General features: G+C 41.0%; 1 protein-coding gene across 2 annotated transcripts in view; it reads left to right on the forward strand.

Annotated features, from left to right (window-relative positions):
• exoc3l1 (exocyst complex component 3-like 1) overlaps positions 1-18,159 on the forward strand; it is an 88,952-nt gene that overhangs the window by 7,457 nt on the left and 63,336 nt on the right. For both annotated transcript variants that reach the window (XM_028810189.2, XM_028810190.2), the window contains exons 3-4: positions 53-272; positions 5,789-6,464. In XM_028810189.2, coding sequence (XP_028666022.1) covers positions 53-272; positions 5,789-6,464 — 896 coding nt within the window. The remainder of the gene's footprint in view (positions 1-52; positions 273-5,788; positions 6,465-18,159) is intronic.

An 18,159-nucleotide genomic window follows, 5' to 3' on the forward strand; every position in this document is an offset into this window, starting at 1 on the left:
GTACAGCTGTTATCAGCTGTTGGGTTCATGCTATGTGTTTCTCTTCCCACAGTCTGCAGTGCAGTCTTACCTTGAAGGGGTTGGAGCAGGTCTTGCACAACTTCACTTGGCCATGGATGATATCCAGGAGATGACGTGCAAGATGAAAGAGATTCACAAAGAATGCAGAGACAACACCACAGGATTTCAGTCTCTGGAATGCATCAGAGACTGCAGTTCTGAATATAAACAGCTATCAGTGGCCATCCAAAATTTGCCACGACTTTACTCTGGTTAGCAAATCTTTGTTTTCCTACATTTTAAATTTAATTTTATGGTGAATATTGTTAGTCTTTTAATTGTTAAATGCAGCACATCCTTCTGGCTTGAAGACTTGGGTTTTTTTCCAGGAATAGCCATTGTGTGAAGTTTGCAGGTTCTCACCATGATTATGGGGGGTTTTCTCTGGGTTCTCTGGTTTTTGACAACATCCAAAATACTAATTTTTAAGGTTTGTTGGAGACACAAAATTGTCCCTCTCTGAATGTTTAGGTAGTGTGCTCTGAATTGGATTGGCTTTAAATTCACTGCATTGTTCCTATAGCTGCTTGGAAAGGATACAGATTTCTAATGGAAAACATTGATTAAGAAAATAAATGATTTCACTAAAGTATTCATTAAGCCACACACTAAAGGAACACAAACTGCTAATAAAAAAGAGACTGCTCTGCTCTTTCTTATATAGTTCCTCTGTGTTCTGTGACATGTCCAACCTGTCATTAATGTGGCACCCCAAGTGCCTGTAGGAGTGGACCACCTCTATATTCACTCCTTGAATAGTGACCAGACGTCTGGTGAAAAACAAATGCCAGTTCTGTGTCTTCGCTGATGTTAAGTTGCATACAATTCTTTCTACACCAAGAAATAAAATCCTCCACTTGACTCCTGGGGCCTCATGTATAAACGGTGCGTACGCACAGAAATGTTGCGTACGAACGTTTCCATGCTCAAATCGCGATGTATAAAACCTAAACTTGGCGTAAAGCCACACACATTTCCACGGTAACTCATACCTTGGCGTACGCAATTTATCCGCCCGGTTTTGCAGACTGGCGGCACCCAGTGTCAAAGCAGTGCTACTGTTCCTGCGTGGTCATCCTTTCTTTCTTAGATCCACATTCCTGGCGTGGCTTTATAAATACACTGAAATTAATTGCATATTGTTTATTAGTGTAATGCATCTGATTGTAATATAATAGCAATATACTGTTCCAGGGAATAGCCATAGTATTCCAAATACCATAACTGCTTTAGCGTTGTAACTCTCACTGCATCTTCTTCTTTCAGCTGCTCCCATTAAGGGTTGTAACAGCAGATCATCTTTTTCCATATTAATCTCACTGCACCACTCGGAGTATTTATATCATTGTATCTGAGTGAGAAATCACAGCAGCAGCTGATCGGAAAGAGAATTATCGATACACAGCATGAAGCAGACGCTGCCTGAGCCACAGCAAACGCTTTAGAGACTACCCAGTACGGACTTCGTGGTTTAGAAACAGTTTCATCCCAAGAACTATAAATGCACTAAATCATTCCATCAAGTGCTCCTTGTAGAACTGTTTGTACTTATAAGTACAATCACCTCACTGTAAACTTGCACTACAGTTATAATATTGCACAACCTGCGCCACTTTATAAAGCGCGTATTTACATATGATGACGGTATTCATTTTTAAGATGAAATGCAGCAAAATATGTTGATTATATTATACAGATAAAACTTTAACTTCATTTAAATAATCTGTATTGTTAATAATTAAACATGTGAGGACACGGTGCCGCAGCGCTAGCTAGTTCAGTAATTGTTCCTGCATTGCGTTGTATTCTTGCTGGTGCTGACGCGACACTGGAAGGATAGACGGATATAATTAAACATGTACTACGAAGATATTTCAATGTTCCATAAAAGTTTTGAAGAATCGCCATTCTAAGCTTACAGATGGCTTCACGTCTATTACATAGCTGATTGTGTGGCGATTGGGTTTTTGGAGAAAGAAAAGTAAGGACAGGAATTGGAGGTTAGTAGGCCTACGTTTGAAAGAGACAGTACTGCTGTGATAAATTATTTCATTGAAGGTCGCGCATGGTGCAGCAAGCCTCTTGCATGAGATATGAACAATCACTGCACCACCGTGTTCCCATGTTTAATAACATGCTTTCAGTTCCTATCATCATGAAAAAGATATCACGTATACATCTCAGTATTTTAATTATTCAGAGAGCTGTAATATCACGAATGTAATGGATTCTGTGTCCTGTCAGTGAAAGAGAAAGAATGGAAGCACGTAGTGATTCACACACAGAGCACATAGAAGATCAAACACAGAACAAAGCATTTAATGTGCTACTTGAGAAGTTTATGATGTTCTACTTTAATGGCAAAATAAACTACGTGATTAAAGTGGAAATTTCGAGATTAAAGTTGACATTTCATACTTTTTTCCCACTGTGTGCCTATTTTTTTTGTCTGTACCTTAATAAGCTTTCATATGACACTCAGACGGTGGACTACGACTCGCCTTTCCACAGCAACTTTGATATGTGATTTCTTTTTTATTTCGGGCACTGTGCGACTTTGTGAGCTTGATCTTTTGAGTTTCTCCAACACTCTGTCACTCTATCAACTTCCTTTTGTTGATTATACCACTGTTTAAACCAACAAATAGTACGTTTTTCCTTTGCCTCCACTTGGTATTTGCTGAAATTCTTATATTTCCCCCCGTGCTTTTCCCATTGTCTTTTCACAGAAGGCTATTTATATTGATTTGCATATTCAAAGAGGCGTAATTCTGGGAGGAGTTGGGGCGGGACAGAAGGCGCGTGCACGTGCGTTACTTTTCACGCTGATCGGGATTTATGTAGTGGAAGAACGTGAAAGTATGCGTGCGCACAGATTCCTGCATCTGGATTTTTCTGTGCGTATGCACAATCCCGCTTTTGTGCTTACACCATGTTATAGTGTGAGTTCTATGCACAGCGTTATACATGAGGCCCCTGGTCTCTGTATTGTTCCTGTTATCAATACACCCCAGAAGTGCATAATCATCTAAGAATATCTGCAAGTGACATGACCTGGTGTTATATTTATAGTCTGAGGTGTACAGAGTGAACAGAAAAGGAGACAGGACTGTTCCTTGTGGTGCTCCAGTGTTGCTCACATCTGAATCAGTAACACAGTCCTTGAGTCTCACAAACTGCTGTCTGCCAAACAGATAGTCCATTATCCGGGACACCACTGGCTCATCCACCTGCTTATCTCTCAGCATAACTCTTAATAGGGATGGCTCGATGGTATTGAAGGAACTGAAGAAATAAAAAAAACATAATCCTCACAGTGCTGCCAGCTTTGTCCAGGTTGGAGCAAGCCTTGTGGAGCCGATAGATAATTACATATACAGGAGGAATCAAAAATTCCTAGAATTGTTTAAAAAAAAAAGGATTACATTAATTCCATTTAGTCGCCATCAAAATACTGTCCTTGTGATGTAATACTGTTATCCCAGCACTTCTTCTGTTTCTGGAAACATTTCCCATATTCATGCCTAGAGCCTCCTTCATTTATTGTGTTGGATTTCTTCTATGGTAGCAAAATAGTCTTCCCATCAGTCTCAAAAAGAATTCACAGGAAATGAAATCTAACAAATTTGTGTGGGTGCAAAGTAACAAACACATTCCTTTTGGTTGAAAACATTTTAACTGAGAACGTGTTCTGTGTAGGTGCAAAATGCAGTTTCTGGACGTTTTTTTCTGATTCTTTCCCATAGACCCCTCAGCACTTCAATGTAATATTGCTGATTAACAGTTTTTTACAGGTCTTTAAATGTCAAATGACAAGATCATCATCATCATCATGTTCGTTGTGACATAACATGCTTTTTTCAGCTAGGAGAAAAACTAATGGCAAAGTGATGCACATGATTGTAAAATAAATGTCAGAAATACGGACTTGATCAAATCAATATGATGCCACTCGATGGACATATTGAGAAGACGTAGACATTCGATATCTAGCAGGAGAGTCAATAACTACACCCTACTCCTGTGCTATTGACCTCTTCAAGTCTGGTATCTCTGCAGCATGGAGCCTCTACGCTGAAACTCCATGTAGGTGGAGTTCACTTAATGGACTCTATATTGCATTATCTGACTCAGATAACTCTCCTACAACCCTATTCTTAACCATAGTATGACTGGGTAGAACTCTGGAGGTCTGCAGCTAGACTCTATTGGTACCCATTGGAGTCAACTCCTCCAACTTGGACTGCCCATTGGAGTCAGCGTCACCTACTTGGAGCTCCAGGGTGGAGGTTGCAGGATACAGAGATATATATTTGACTGATTCTGGAAATGTTTGAGTCACTCCTCATATTTACTTATGCATTAGCATAACTCTACAATCAATTATACAAAAGCATAATAAAAAAAACCATGAACTCATACATGGACTATTCTTTCTATTTTGGACCCAGTTTGTTGTTTTTTCTCAGCCTCTGGCAGACATTAATGTATCTGTCTGCTTTCTCTGCTGTCTGTTCTTCCTCCACTAGAAGAAAGGCCAGTTTGTTTGTATTGGAAACTCTGGAATCACTTCAGACAATGTGGTGAAGCTGGAGTCCCTTATTGCCCTGTGTTTGGGGTACAGTAGTAGGAAGTGATCTTCACCTTCCACCTCTCCTAATTAATACTGCTAACACAGTTTCTCCTGCCTGGGTCTCCATGTTTGATGGTAATAGTCAGTTTCTATTGCCAGGCTATGGCAACTCAGTTTATTCTGGCTCAGTATCTGTCTATCCTTGGCAACTTTTATTGTGACTAGGACTTCTGTCATTGAAACCTGAAATAAAATTTTAATCCAATTTACTCTAAATTAGAACTAGTAATATATTTGTACCAGTTACCAGTGCATGCAAACTATAATAAAAGCCATTTCCAACGTGCCAAGAAATCTATTGCAGTGTAATAAAATGCATCACTCTCTCGATCCAATCTAATATACAAACTGCTGCATCATAGTTAATAATTTCTGTTTTGAAACAGGGAGGTCTACTGGTCAAATTGCATATAAAGTATTTTAAAGGAATGAACAATAGTTCGGAACTAATAATTTGGCATAATTTCGAGCTACATACATAACCTTCTCCCATTTAATCTAATTTCAAGTCACAGAGGAGCCAAAGCTTTTCTTAGCCTCCCTTGGCACAATGCAGGAAATGGCCCTAGACTGGACAGGACACCAGTCCGTCACAGAGCCCACTCATGTACATCCCTTACTCACCTTCACATTGAGCCATTTTGGACCTGGTAATAATTTAACCTACACATCTTAAGGTATGAGGGAAGAAAACTGAAGCTGATATGGGGAGAGCATGTAAACAGCACACAGACAACAATGTGGCACAGAATTTGAACCCAGGACCCAGCATTACCACGTTGTTCTATTAAATTTTCTGGCCCAAGTGTAACACAATACTTTTCAGTTTAGCAAAGCCACACCATAGTATGAAAAACTAATTGTTTTATTTATATACTTTGATTGTTTCTATGAAGGATATGTTTACAAGTTTCCTCCAACAGTCCAAAAACTATTGATCAAAGATGTTAACTTTCCTCATTCTTTAAATGACACTATTAAAGTAAGGCCATACACCATTTGCTTGTAAATGCTTGATTTAGGACTGATGAATAGACTGTACTATAAGCAATATACAAATCTTAAATCTTTTGCAAATGTCTATTCATTTTGCAGTGCCTGCTATGGTAATGGAAACAAAACAGCTAATAGATTCAAAGCATCTATTAGAAGCTCATGCACGGCTTATGGAATTAGAAACATGGCGGGATGATATCTACTGGCAGCTTCAGCAGAGAGGGCCACCTAGCCCAGAGACTGAAGAAATGTTTTTGCGCTACTTTGCTGGAGTACAGACACTGGAGAAGACCCTGGCAAAGACATTGTGGGAAGTGATTGACTGTGGTCTTGCACTGGTAAGGGAAGACCCCACACTTTTCGTCTCGGCGGTGCGCATCATTGAACGTGAGGAAAGTATTGACCAAGCTCTCCTGGAAAATTCTGAGGCCAACTCTTACTTCCTTCCTCCAGGTCGTCCAAAGAACTGGCGGTCCATGTTCTTCAACACCATTGAAAAGTCAGTCAATCAGCGCCTGCGTGAAACATATATAAGTATACGGGGACAAGGACTGGCAAAACATTTGGCATCCTTGCAGACAATCATCATGAATGACCTGGCTACTGTTCAGCATCTACTGGAACAGTGCTGCCCACCTCATTACCATCTTACTCACACCTACCTGCATATAATCCACAAGTGCCTATCAGCTCATCTCCAACAGGTGATTAACTGGGATCTAGAAAGCAGTGAGATCTTCACACTACTGAACTGGTCGCTTCACGTCTATTACAGGTTAGTGAATGTTTTTTCTTGAAGTCTATTAAATGCTAAAACTTAAACCCTTCTGGATGACTAATGTGACGACACAGAGGAGAATATGGGGAAACTGCAACAGGCCATTCCACTTGAGAAATAATATCAAGTTTGTTTCGTGTCTAGTCGTGGCCTGACACTTTATTTATAGGCTGGCCAGCAGTTATCCTTTGGCAATAAACACTACAAATAAATTATGAGAATTATGAATAATTTACTAATTTAAACTTTGCTTATATACTTTTAAAGACGAGTCTACTACAAAACTGCTTTTTACTTTACAGCAATTACTGTCAGGATAGGCTTCTTTTCCTTGTGACAATGAAATAGATAAAATAGACACAAACAATGGAGGGCTAGCATTCATTCCTTCTTGTAAAGAAAACTGAAGTTTAGGTTAACTGCTTTTTTAATGATTCTACATATTGCTTGTTCTCATTTTATTTTCCAACCTAATTGTTTCAGTACATACTTTAGGATTTTCTAGAAGTTCCATTTACATTGTCTCCCAAAGTCCACTGTGACCCTTTAGTCTGTTAAGAGCAGCACAAGTCCTTTTTCTCCAAAGATGAACTTTGTTTCTATTTTACACACTTGTAAATAGTCTAGTAAAGTTCTTATATTAAAACTAAGAAGTTAATTGTACTGTGGAATAGCAGGTGAGACAGGTCCATGGTGACACAACCTTTAAAGATAGGAGATTGGGGCTGATCACGTTTGCATGTGAGGGCACAGTTGGTTCCAGTTTCCTCATTGACTCTCCATCGATCATAATTAGGACAAGGTGCCCTCTGAGGTAGAAGGGAGAGCCTGAGCATGAGAGAGGGGGAAAAAAAACAATCCAACCAACTAACCACACACACACATACGCACACAACAACAACAACAACCACTCACAAACAAAAACAACCCTAAAAGGAAACAGAATCGGAGGTAACAACTTTGTAGAGCTTGCAATACTGGTTTGGATGAAGATTGCTCTGCTGAGTGATTGATGGATTAGAGCAGTCAACATGTTCGTAGAAGGAGCAAAGAGCGAGAAAGGGAGTGTCAATGGAGGCAAGCATTTGCAGCCAGGAGTTTATTGTGAAATGATTACTAGAACGCCAATGGAGGCAAGCATGGGGTTGGTGGATCACCAGCTCAGACAAGCATCTGTGGCCTCAAGGAAAGGTGGCTAGGAGCCCAACAGGCTTTTGATTCCTGGAGCACTGAATGAGGTGAGCGTCCATTGGCCACAGATAAGACAGAGCCTTAGGGACTCACAGAAAGGGTGTTGTTTTTTTCTTGTCTCTTACAACACAATCACATATTCCCACCATTCTTGACGTATATACCATTTAATAAATGGAATACACCCAGTTCTGAGACTTGAAGAGCAAACATGGCTGAAAATATTGCTACCCTACCATGTTTTTATAAAAATAAAAATTTTCTCTGAACTAAGTAGTAAGAGACAAAAATGTTTGGTATGTTCCATTCTTTATGTCATATTTAATAGAAGAGATATTTGTTTTTGACTTATGACCAGATATATGTTTTACGTAATGAAAGAAATAAAAACAGCATGGAAAGAAATTAATCTAACACTTCACAGCACAGCCTTTGGAAACAATAATATATCACGCTGCTTAGCGTTGAGGGTCCTCAGCTGAACAAGGACTACTCTTTCCTGGGTGTTTCCTGTGAACAGTGAACATTTCATGCAACACGTATTTTCTTATAAATAACATTAACATTCTCAGACATATTTAATACAACTTAGGGTCACATGGAGGGCTGGAGAGCCCATCCTGGCAGTACAGGGCACAAAGTAAGAACTTGTCCTGGACAGGGTAGCAGTCCTTTGCTGAATCCAGCCACACATACATCCCCAAGGGGCAAGTTTGGAGTTGCAAGTTTATCTTAATGCAGACGTGTTTAATGGTGTGGGGAGAAAAATGGAAGAGACATAGAGAAACTACAGAGACATAGAACAGAATGTGCAAATTTAATAATAAATGGTCATGGGATTTTACTCCAGAATGCTGAATGCACGAGGCAGCAGCCCTAAATATTAGGTTAACATGCTACTTGCTTGAAAATGTTTATTAAAAATATAAATTTGAAGGTGACCCTAAACTCAGCTGATGAAGAGTTGTATTTTCCACAGCAGTCTACTCCTTACTGCTGCAAGCATGAATGAGTGGAGAGTGGTATATTAGTTATTGTACATTTTTTATAGCACATGTTTTTGTATATGAAAATGACATAAAGCTAAACCAAAAAAAAAAAAAAAAACATGCTACTTCTCACTGTGCTTTTTACAGGGTACAAACCCCTTCCCAAAAACTGGTTGGGTTCCATTAGTAAGACTGACTTGATGACATCTCAGTTAAACCTTTTATTTTTGAGATTTGTTCGAAACTACTGAAGTACAGGGTAGCGCAGGGAAACAGGAATTTTCAATTGACGTCCATTGCACGAATGAACACATTACAAAATATATTTAACAATGAAATGTTTTGTACAGGATATGCAAATGACGATGATAATCAATATTCATTCAATACTCATTTTATGTTTTGAAGAAAACATCATGAAAGTGTTGTCCATTTCTCCGTACACATGCTGACAACTTGTTGTTGAAATTCTGTATTACACAACATAACATGTCAAGAGGAATACCAGCGATTTCCTCTTCAGTCCTCCTTTTTAGTTCAGCAATGGTTGCAGAACATGTATGGTATACTTGGCTTTTAAGATGTCCCAACAGAAAAAAAAATCACAGTGAAATCTGGGGATCTCGGAGGCCATGGATTGTCACCATTGCATGAAATGACAAAATTACACACCTATGTTGTAATCACATGAGCAGTGACACGATCATGACGTCCTAACTGTAATGATGCCGAACTTCCCTTTGCCCAGTAGTCACACTATCACCATTCTTATAACAGGCTTTCATAGCGAACGCTTGTTGAGCACCACTCCACTGCTCCATTATAACTAATGGCAAGGGGTTCTAAACAAGGTGGCAATGGTCCCAGGGGTCACCAACACCTAGTTCCAAAATTTCCTGTTTCCTTGCGCCCTCTTGTGCAATTTTAATAAAATGTTTTAAGAGTAGACATTAGAATACCAACTTTTTCACAAACAGTCATGTGTCCCTATCAAACAAAAAACTGTTTGATGAGGTCCTACGCTCCTTCTCGCTCACGGAGGTCTGCTGATGAATAGCATCTGGTGATGTCACTTCTGCATTCTGTTAAATCACAATCCAGACTCTTTTCACGTGTGGCTCCTAGCTGGTGAAATGAGGTGTCAACCTTCATTCAGAATTTTGACTCCCTCAGTGTGTTTAAGAAGCGTTTAAAGATTCTTTTGTTTGGTGACTCTCTGTCCAACTGATATTAGCTGTTAGGTTTTATTATTTAGGAATTGTAACTCACTTGCATTTTGTTCTGAGCTCTCCACTTCTGATAATCAATTTTGTAACCCTGTTCGGTAACATTTGCTCCCAAACAGTCCTGCCGACAGATGTTACTCAATTACATTGAACTCTTTTGTTGTAAATTACTTCGGATAAAAGCATCTCTTATGAAAATAAATGTAACATAATGATGGACAGAAAAAATTCCTCACTTTTCAAAATGACAGAAATATAGATTGCAATGATATTATAGACAGCCTCAAATAATGAATGTAGTGCTGATAAAAACATAAGAATAATTTTTACAATATATATGTATTGGTATGCAAAAGCTTGGGCACCTAGTTAAGTGAGCAGAAGATGAGCTGATCACCAAAAGACATAACGTTAAAGATGACACATTTCTTTTTGTAGCATTTCATGCAATATCAGTGTATTGTTTCTGTTTTCTACCATTGTACAGTGAAAAAAGTAAAAGAGCACCCTACAAAGATTTGGACAACCCAATGTATTTGATGTTTCAGATAACTTTTATCAAGGTCTTGGACTTTAATTAGCTCAATAGGGCCATGCCTTGTTCACAGTCATCATTGGGAAACCTCAAGTGATGCAGATTGCAAAGCTGTATAAATTCTAACTCCTCAAACCGTGTCTCAACAATCAGCATCCATGGGCTCCTCTAAGTGCTGCCTAACATTCTGAACCATAAAATAACTGATGCTCACAAAGCAGGAGAAGGCTACAAGAAGATAAGCAAAGTGTTTTCAGGTAGCTGTTTCCTCAGTTTGTAATGTAATTAAGAAATGGCAGTTAACAGAAACAGTGGAGGTCAAGTTGAGGTCTGGAAGACCAAGAAAACTTTCTGAAAGAACCACTCCTTGGATTGCTAGAAAGGCAAATAAAAACCCCACATCTGAATGCAAAAGGACATCAGGAAGATTTAGTAGACTCTGGAGTGGTGATGCACTGTTCCACCTGAACAGATGGGACATTCATGGTTGAGTCAGCAGAAGAAAAGCTTTCCTGGGCTTGAGCTTTCTCGTTTCTCAGGTATACCCTCAATTCTTAAATTGTTTCTTCTGCACCCATCCTCCAGGACTGCAAGTCTGTCTCCAAGTTTTTTGCATTCGGAATTCACAGCTGTGGCTTTTTCATCGGCATTAGACGCCAGTTGTTCCGCTGTTTCAACTCGAGCCGTGAATGCCTGCTTAACGTCTTCCAGCTGATCTGTAACGTCATTAATCTGGTCGGCAAGCATTTTCAGTTTGGATTTAGTTTCTTCGATGTGTTCCACTAATTTCTCCAACATGCCTTTAAAGTTCACGTCAAAATAGACGCGTTTCCTTATCTTTGTTATCCTTCTTAAGCTCGTTCTTAAGCTCAATGGTCGCTTTCTTAACTCTTTGAGGGCTGAAAATTTTTTCCAAAAAAACAATGGTTTCACACAGAAATCAACATAAAATGTCTGTTGCTGAATGCTGTGGCTGCCAGTTTGCCAAGAATGAGCGGCAGGCTTGCTGCCAGGCTGTCTTTGCGCGGCTGGGGCAGCAGCAGCAGTCACGGTCGCAGTGCATTACATTCTGATTGTTAAGTGGCAGTCCTCCCTGGCAAACATTGTCAGTACCACAACTAACTGCGGACCAATCAGCTGAAGCTGGAACCTAACATTCGTTTTCGATCACTTCTATAAAAATCTGAGTCCGACAAATCATAGTCGAGTTCAGAGATAATAGGCAAGATGACGTCCACGGAGTATTTTGCTTTTCGCATTTGCTTTGATTTCTTGCCAGATGTCACTGCCATTTTTGCCGTTGTGTGCGCCTTGCTACTCACGTGAGCGCATAGAATCTTGGTCAAACCAATGAATCTAACTTTCCTTCTAGCAATGAGAGTCCAACGTAATAGTTGGTTTTGTCACAGTTTACAGTTGACTAGCAAAATACCCGCGCTTCGCAGCGGAGAAGTAGTGTGTTAAAGAGGTTATGTAAACATATATATACATAAACATATATACTTATATATACATATCTACATATACACATATCTACATATATATACATATACACATCCACATATATATACATATATCAACATACTAGCAAAATACCCGCGCTTCGCAGCGGAGAAATAGTGTGTTAAAAAGGTTATGAAAAAAAAAGGAAACATTTTAAAAATAACGTAACATGATTGTCAATGTAATTGTGTTGTCATTGTTATAAGTGTTGCTGTCTTTTATATATATATATATATATATATATATATATATATATATATATATATATATATATAATATACACACACACATAAACATATATATACATATACATCCATCCATCCATCCATCCATTGTCTCCCGCTTATCCGAGGTCGGGTCGCGGGGGCAGCAGCTTGAGCAGAGATGCCCAGACTTCCCTCTCCCCGGCCACTTCTTCTAGCTCTTCCGGGAGAATCCCAAGGCGTTCCCAGGCCAGTCGAGAGACATAGTCCCTCCAGTGTGTCCTGGGTCTTCCCCGGGGCCTCCTCCCGGTTGGACGTGCCTGGAACACCTCACCAGGGAGGCGTCCAGGAGGCATCCTGATCAGATGCCCGAGCCACCTCATCTGACTCCTCTCGATGCGGAGGAGCAGCGGCTCTACTCTGAGCCCCTCCCGGATGACTGAGCTTCTCACCCTATCTTTAAGGGAAAGCCCAGACACCCTGCGGAGGAAACTCATTTCAGCCGCTTGTATTCGCGATCTCGTTCTTTCGGTCACTACCCATAGCTCATGACCATAGGTGAGGGTAGGAACATAGATCGACTGGTAAATTGAGAGCTTCGCCTTGCGGCTCAGCTCCTTTTTCACCACGACAGACCGATGCAACGCCCGCATTACTGCGGATGCCGCACCGATCCGCCTGTCGATCTCACGCTCCATTCTTCCCTCACTCGTGAACAAGACCCCGAGATACTTGAACTCCTCCACTTGGGGCAGGATCTCGCTCCCAACCCTGAGAGGGCACTCCACCCTTTTCCGGTTGAGGACCATGGTCTCGGATTTGGAGGTGCTGATTCTCATCCCAGCCGCTTCACACTCGGCTGCGAACCGATCCAGAGAGAGCTGAAGATCACGGCCTGATGAAGCAAACAGGACAACATCATCTGCAAAAAGCAGTGACCCAATCCTGAGCCCACCAAACCGGACCCCCTTAACACCCTGGCTGCGCCTAGAAATTCTGTCCATAAAAGTTATGAACAGAATCGGTGACAAAGGGCAGCCCTGGCGGAGTCCAACTCTCACTGGAAACGGGTTCGACTTACTGCCGGCAATGCGGACCAAGCTCTGGCACTGATTGTACAGGGACTGAACAGCCCTTATCAGGGGGGCCGGTACCCCATACTCTCGGAGTACCCCCCACAGGATTCCCCGAGGGACACGGTCAAATGCCTTTTCTAAGTCCACAAAACACATGTAGACTGGTTGGGCAAACTCCCATGCATCCTCCAGGACCCTGCTAAGGGTATAGAGCTGGTCCACTGTTCCGCGACCAGGACGAAAACCACACTGTTCCTCCTGAATCCGAGGCTCGACTATCCGACGGACCCTCCTCTCCAGGACCCCTGAATAGACTTTTCCAGGGAGGCTGAGGAGTGTGATCCCTCTGTAGTTGGAACACACCCTCCGATCCCCCTTCTTAAAGAGGGGGACCACCACCCCGGTCTGCCAATCCAGAGGCACTGTCCCTGATGTCCATGCGATGTTGCAGAGGCGTGTCAGCCAAGACAGTCCTACAACATCCAGAGCCTTGAGGAACTCCGGGCGTATCTCATCCACCCCCGGGGCCCTGCCACCAAGGAGTTTTTTGACCACCTCGGTGACCTCAGTCCCAGAGATGGGGGAGCCCACCTCTGAGTCCCCAGGCTCTGCTTCCTCATTGGAAGGCATGTTAATGGGATTGAGGAGGTCTTCAAAGTATTCCCCCCACCGACCCACAACGTCCCGAGTCGAGGTCAGCAGCGCACCATCCCCACCATATACAGTGTTGACACTGCACTGCTTCCCCTTCCTGAGACGCCGGATGGTGGACCAGAATCTCCTCGAAGCCGTCCGAAAGTCATTCTCCATGGCCTCCCCAAACTCCTCCCACGCCCGAGTTTTTGCCTCAGCAACCACCAAAGCCGCATTCCGCTTGGCCTGCCGGTACCTATCAGCTGCCTCCGGGGTCCCACAGGACAAAAGGGTCCTGTAGGACTCCTTCTTCAGCTTGACGGCATCCTTCACCGCCGGTGTCCACCAGCGGGTTCGGGGATTGCCGCCACGACAGGCACCGACCACCTTACGGCCACAGCTCCGGTCAGCTGCCTCAACAATAGAGGCACGGAACATGGCCCATTCGGACTCAATGTCCCCCACCTCCCTCGGGATGTGGTCGAAGTTCTGCCGGAGGTGGGAGTTGAAGCTACTTCTGACAGGGGGCTCTGCCAGACGTTCCCAGCAGACCCTCACAACACGTTTGGGCCTACCACGCCTGACCGGCATCCTCCCCCACCATCGAAGCCAACTCACCACCAGGTGGTGATCAGTTGACAGCTCCGCCCCTCTCTTCACCCGAGTGTCCAAGACATGTGGCCGCAAGTCCGACGACACGACCACAAAGTCGATCATCGAACTGAGGCCTAGGGTGTCCTGGTGCCAAGTGCACATATGAACACCCCTATGCTTGAACATGGTGTTCGTTATGGACAATCCGTGACGAGCACAGAAGTCCAATAACAAAACACCGCTCGGGTTCAGATCAGGGGGGCCATTCCTCCCAATCATGCCCTTCCAGGTCTCACTGTCTTTGCCCACGTGAGCATTGAAGTCTCCCAGCAGAACGAGGGAGTCCCCAGAAGGTATGCCCTCTAGCACCCCCTCCAGGGACTCCAAAAAGGGTGGGTACTCCGAACTGCTGTTCGGTGCATACGCACAAACAACAGTTAGGACCCGTCCCCCCACCCGAAGGCGAAGGGAGGCTACCCTCTCGTCCACCGGGGTAAACCCCAATGTACAGGCTCCAAGTTGGGGGGCAATAAGTATACCCACACCTGCTCGGCGCCTCTCACCGGGGGCAACTCCAGAGTGGTAGAGAGTCCAGCCCCTCTCAAGGAGATTGGTTCCAGAGTCCAAGCTGTGCGTCGAGGTGAGTCCGACTATATCTAGCCGGAACCTCTCAACTTTGCGCACTAGCTCAGGCTCCTTCCCCTTCAGAGAGGTGACATACATATACATATATATACATATCTACATATACACATATCTACATATATATACATATACACATCCACATATATATACATATATATATATATATATATATATATATATATATATATATATATATACACATATCAACATATATATATACACACATACATAAACACACACATATACATACACACAAATTATATATATATATATATATATATATATATATATATATATATATATATATATACGTATACATATATACATATACATATACACACAGAGACACATATATATACATAAATATTTACATATCTACATATATACACATCTACATATATATACACATATATATACATATCTATATATATATATATATATATATATATATATATATATATCTAGACATACATACATAGATAGATTGACACATATATATATACATATCTACATATATATATATGTAAATGTGTTGTCATTGTTATGAGTGTTGCTGTCATATATATATATATATATATATATATATATATATATATATAGCAAAATACCCGCGCTTCGCAGCGGAGAAGTACTGTGTTAAAGAGGTTATGAAAAAGTAAAGGAAAATTTTAAAAATGACATATGTATATGTATATATGTATATGTATATGTATATATATAAATATATATATATATATATATATATATATATATATATATATATATGACAGCAACACTCATAACAATGACAACACAATTACATTGACAATCATGTTACGTTATTTTTAAAATGTTTCCTTTACTTTTTCATAACCTCTTTAACACACTACTTCTCCGCTGCGAAGCGCGGGTATTTTGCTAGTATATATATATAAAAGACAGCAACAGTTATAACAATGACAACACAATTACATTGACAATCATGTTACGTTATTTTTAAAATGTTTCCTTTTTTTTTCATAACCTCTTTAACACAGTACTTCTCCGCTGCGAAGCGCGGGTATTTTGCTAGTATATATATATATATATATATATATATATATATACATATACACACATACATGCAGTTTTAATAACACAGAAATCAATATAAACATTAACATCATTATCATATGAGAATATGAAGTAATATATAAGAAGCACATTTCATATAAATATAAATTATTAAACAGTAAAATCTTCTTCTGTAATTTGCTACCGTGGCAATTTGTGTGTCTGTCCAGGATTTTAAATGACCTGTAGCTCGCAAACCGTTTCACCTATACACTTGAAATGTGCTACACATATAGCACGTCACGTCTACTATCCGCTTTATGGGTGATGATTGTTTTACTCTTTTTATCTTTATTTTATTTTATTGTAGAATCAACTCCTATCTGCGCACAGCAGGGCAGCCGTGGGCGGATGCGTATGGTGTATTCACTCCATGTTATCGTGCATTGCGCTGTCAGTGGTATTTTGATAAAAGAATTTGAACAACATATAAGAAGCGTATAAATTATTAAACAGTAAAACATTAACATTTAAGAAGTAAAGTTACATTATGTACTACTGCAGTGCCTTTGGGTATACCTCATTTTTTGTTTGCCCATTACATGCTTAAATGTATAAATTTTTTGGTGCACCTACCCGAGAACACGCGACATATAACCGAGCGTGGGAGAAGCATGGATTTTAAACACGCGTTGAGTTCATCTGCTGGTCTCCCTCGTGGAATAACTGGTAATGTTTGACTAAAATGTACAGCGAGTAAAACGACATTACCTCCTATTTTTTTTTTTACGATCTCTGAGATGTTGCTTTTTTCGGTTCAAGGCTTCATAAGCTCTTTTATGTTGTATGGTGTACTTATCCCAAACCATCATCTTTGAATGTTGCAAGACTTTCGCCTTGTATGTAGGTCGGGGTAATTACATTCATTGCATTCCTAGTCTGAATCACAATCTGATTGTATGGGTGGTTACCTGGCACTGTAGGGTTGCCACCCGTCCTTTAAAATACGGAATCGTGCCGCGTTTGAGAATGAAATTGCGCGTCCCGTTTTGAATCAATACTGGACGGGATTTATCCCGTATTTTTTTTATCATTTTTTTTTTAAAGCAGCGTCTCATGCAAATCATCCCACACGCATTTTATGAAGATGCCTCCTTTCCTAGTTTTGATTGGGTAATACTTGATGTCATCGTTAGTTTGATTGGTGTTTTTAACTGTCCAGTGAGGAGGGCGTGTCTTTTAAGTACAGTCTGCAAAGTGTTGGCAATGAGATGTGGCGTCAGCGCCATAGTTGAAGCCCCTAACGTTGCGGTCAGCAAGTCGGCTAACATCCGCCATGTGCCGTCTTTCAGTTGCGAGAAGCAGATCATAGAATGGTTGAAACTGTTGCCACTAACGTTGCACCACGGCGTGTGGTTCGTTTATACCTCGTGTCTTCTCATTAAACTTTTATCTCGCGAATATGTTATTGCAATCCGCAGCGGGAGCGTTTCTATAAACTTAATTTAAAGTTACGTTTTACACCGTGCTTTGTTTCCCTTATGAACATGCTTGTATGCTTAACTCGCTCCGTTCTCAATTGTTTAATTAATTTTTTGCTCTTCGCTGTTTGCGGCTGTTCCTCCATTTCCCCCTACTTCGTTGTTTTATCTCGCGAATATGTTATTGCAATCCTTAACGGGAGCGTTTCAATAAACTGATTGAAAATAGTTTTGCATTTACCTTTTTAGTAAAAGGCGAGCTTTTAAGCCTGAGAAATCACCCCGTAAATGCACACGTTTAATTGGACATGTGTTAATATGTATGGTTACACAGTATTAAAAGACAGTGAACAACGTCAGTTACCTTTGTTCCCGCGTTTGATAAAAGGTGAGCTTTTAAGCCTGAGAAATCACCCCGTAAATGCACACGTTTAATTGCACATGTGTTAATATGTATGCTTACACAGTATTAAAAGACAGTCAAAAATTAACGTCATTTACCTTCGTTCCCGCGTGTGACTCGTGCTGTAAATGTCTTCCTTGTTTTTAGTTCACGTGATTACGTAGGAGGCGTGATGATGCGA

The sequence above is a fragment of the Erpetoichthys calabaricus genome, chromosome 9 (assembly GCF_900747795.2).
Source record: "Erpetoichthys calabaricus chromosome 9, fErpCal1.3, whole genome shotgun sequence".
Classification (NCBI taxonomy): Eukaryota; Metazoa; Chordata; class Cladistia; order Polypteriformes; family Polypteridae; genus Erpetoichthys; species Erpetoichthys calabaricus.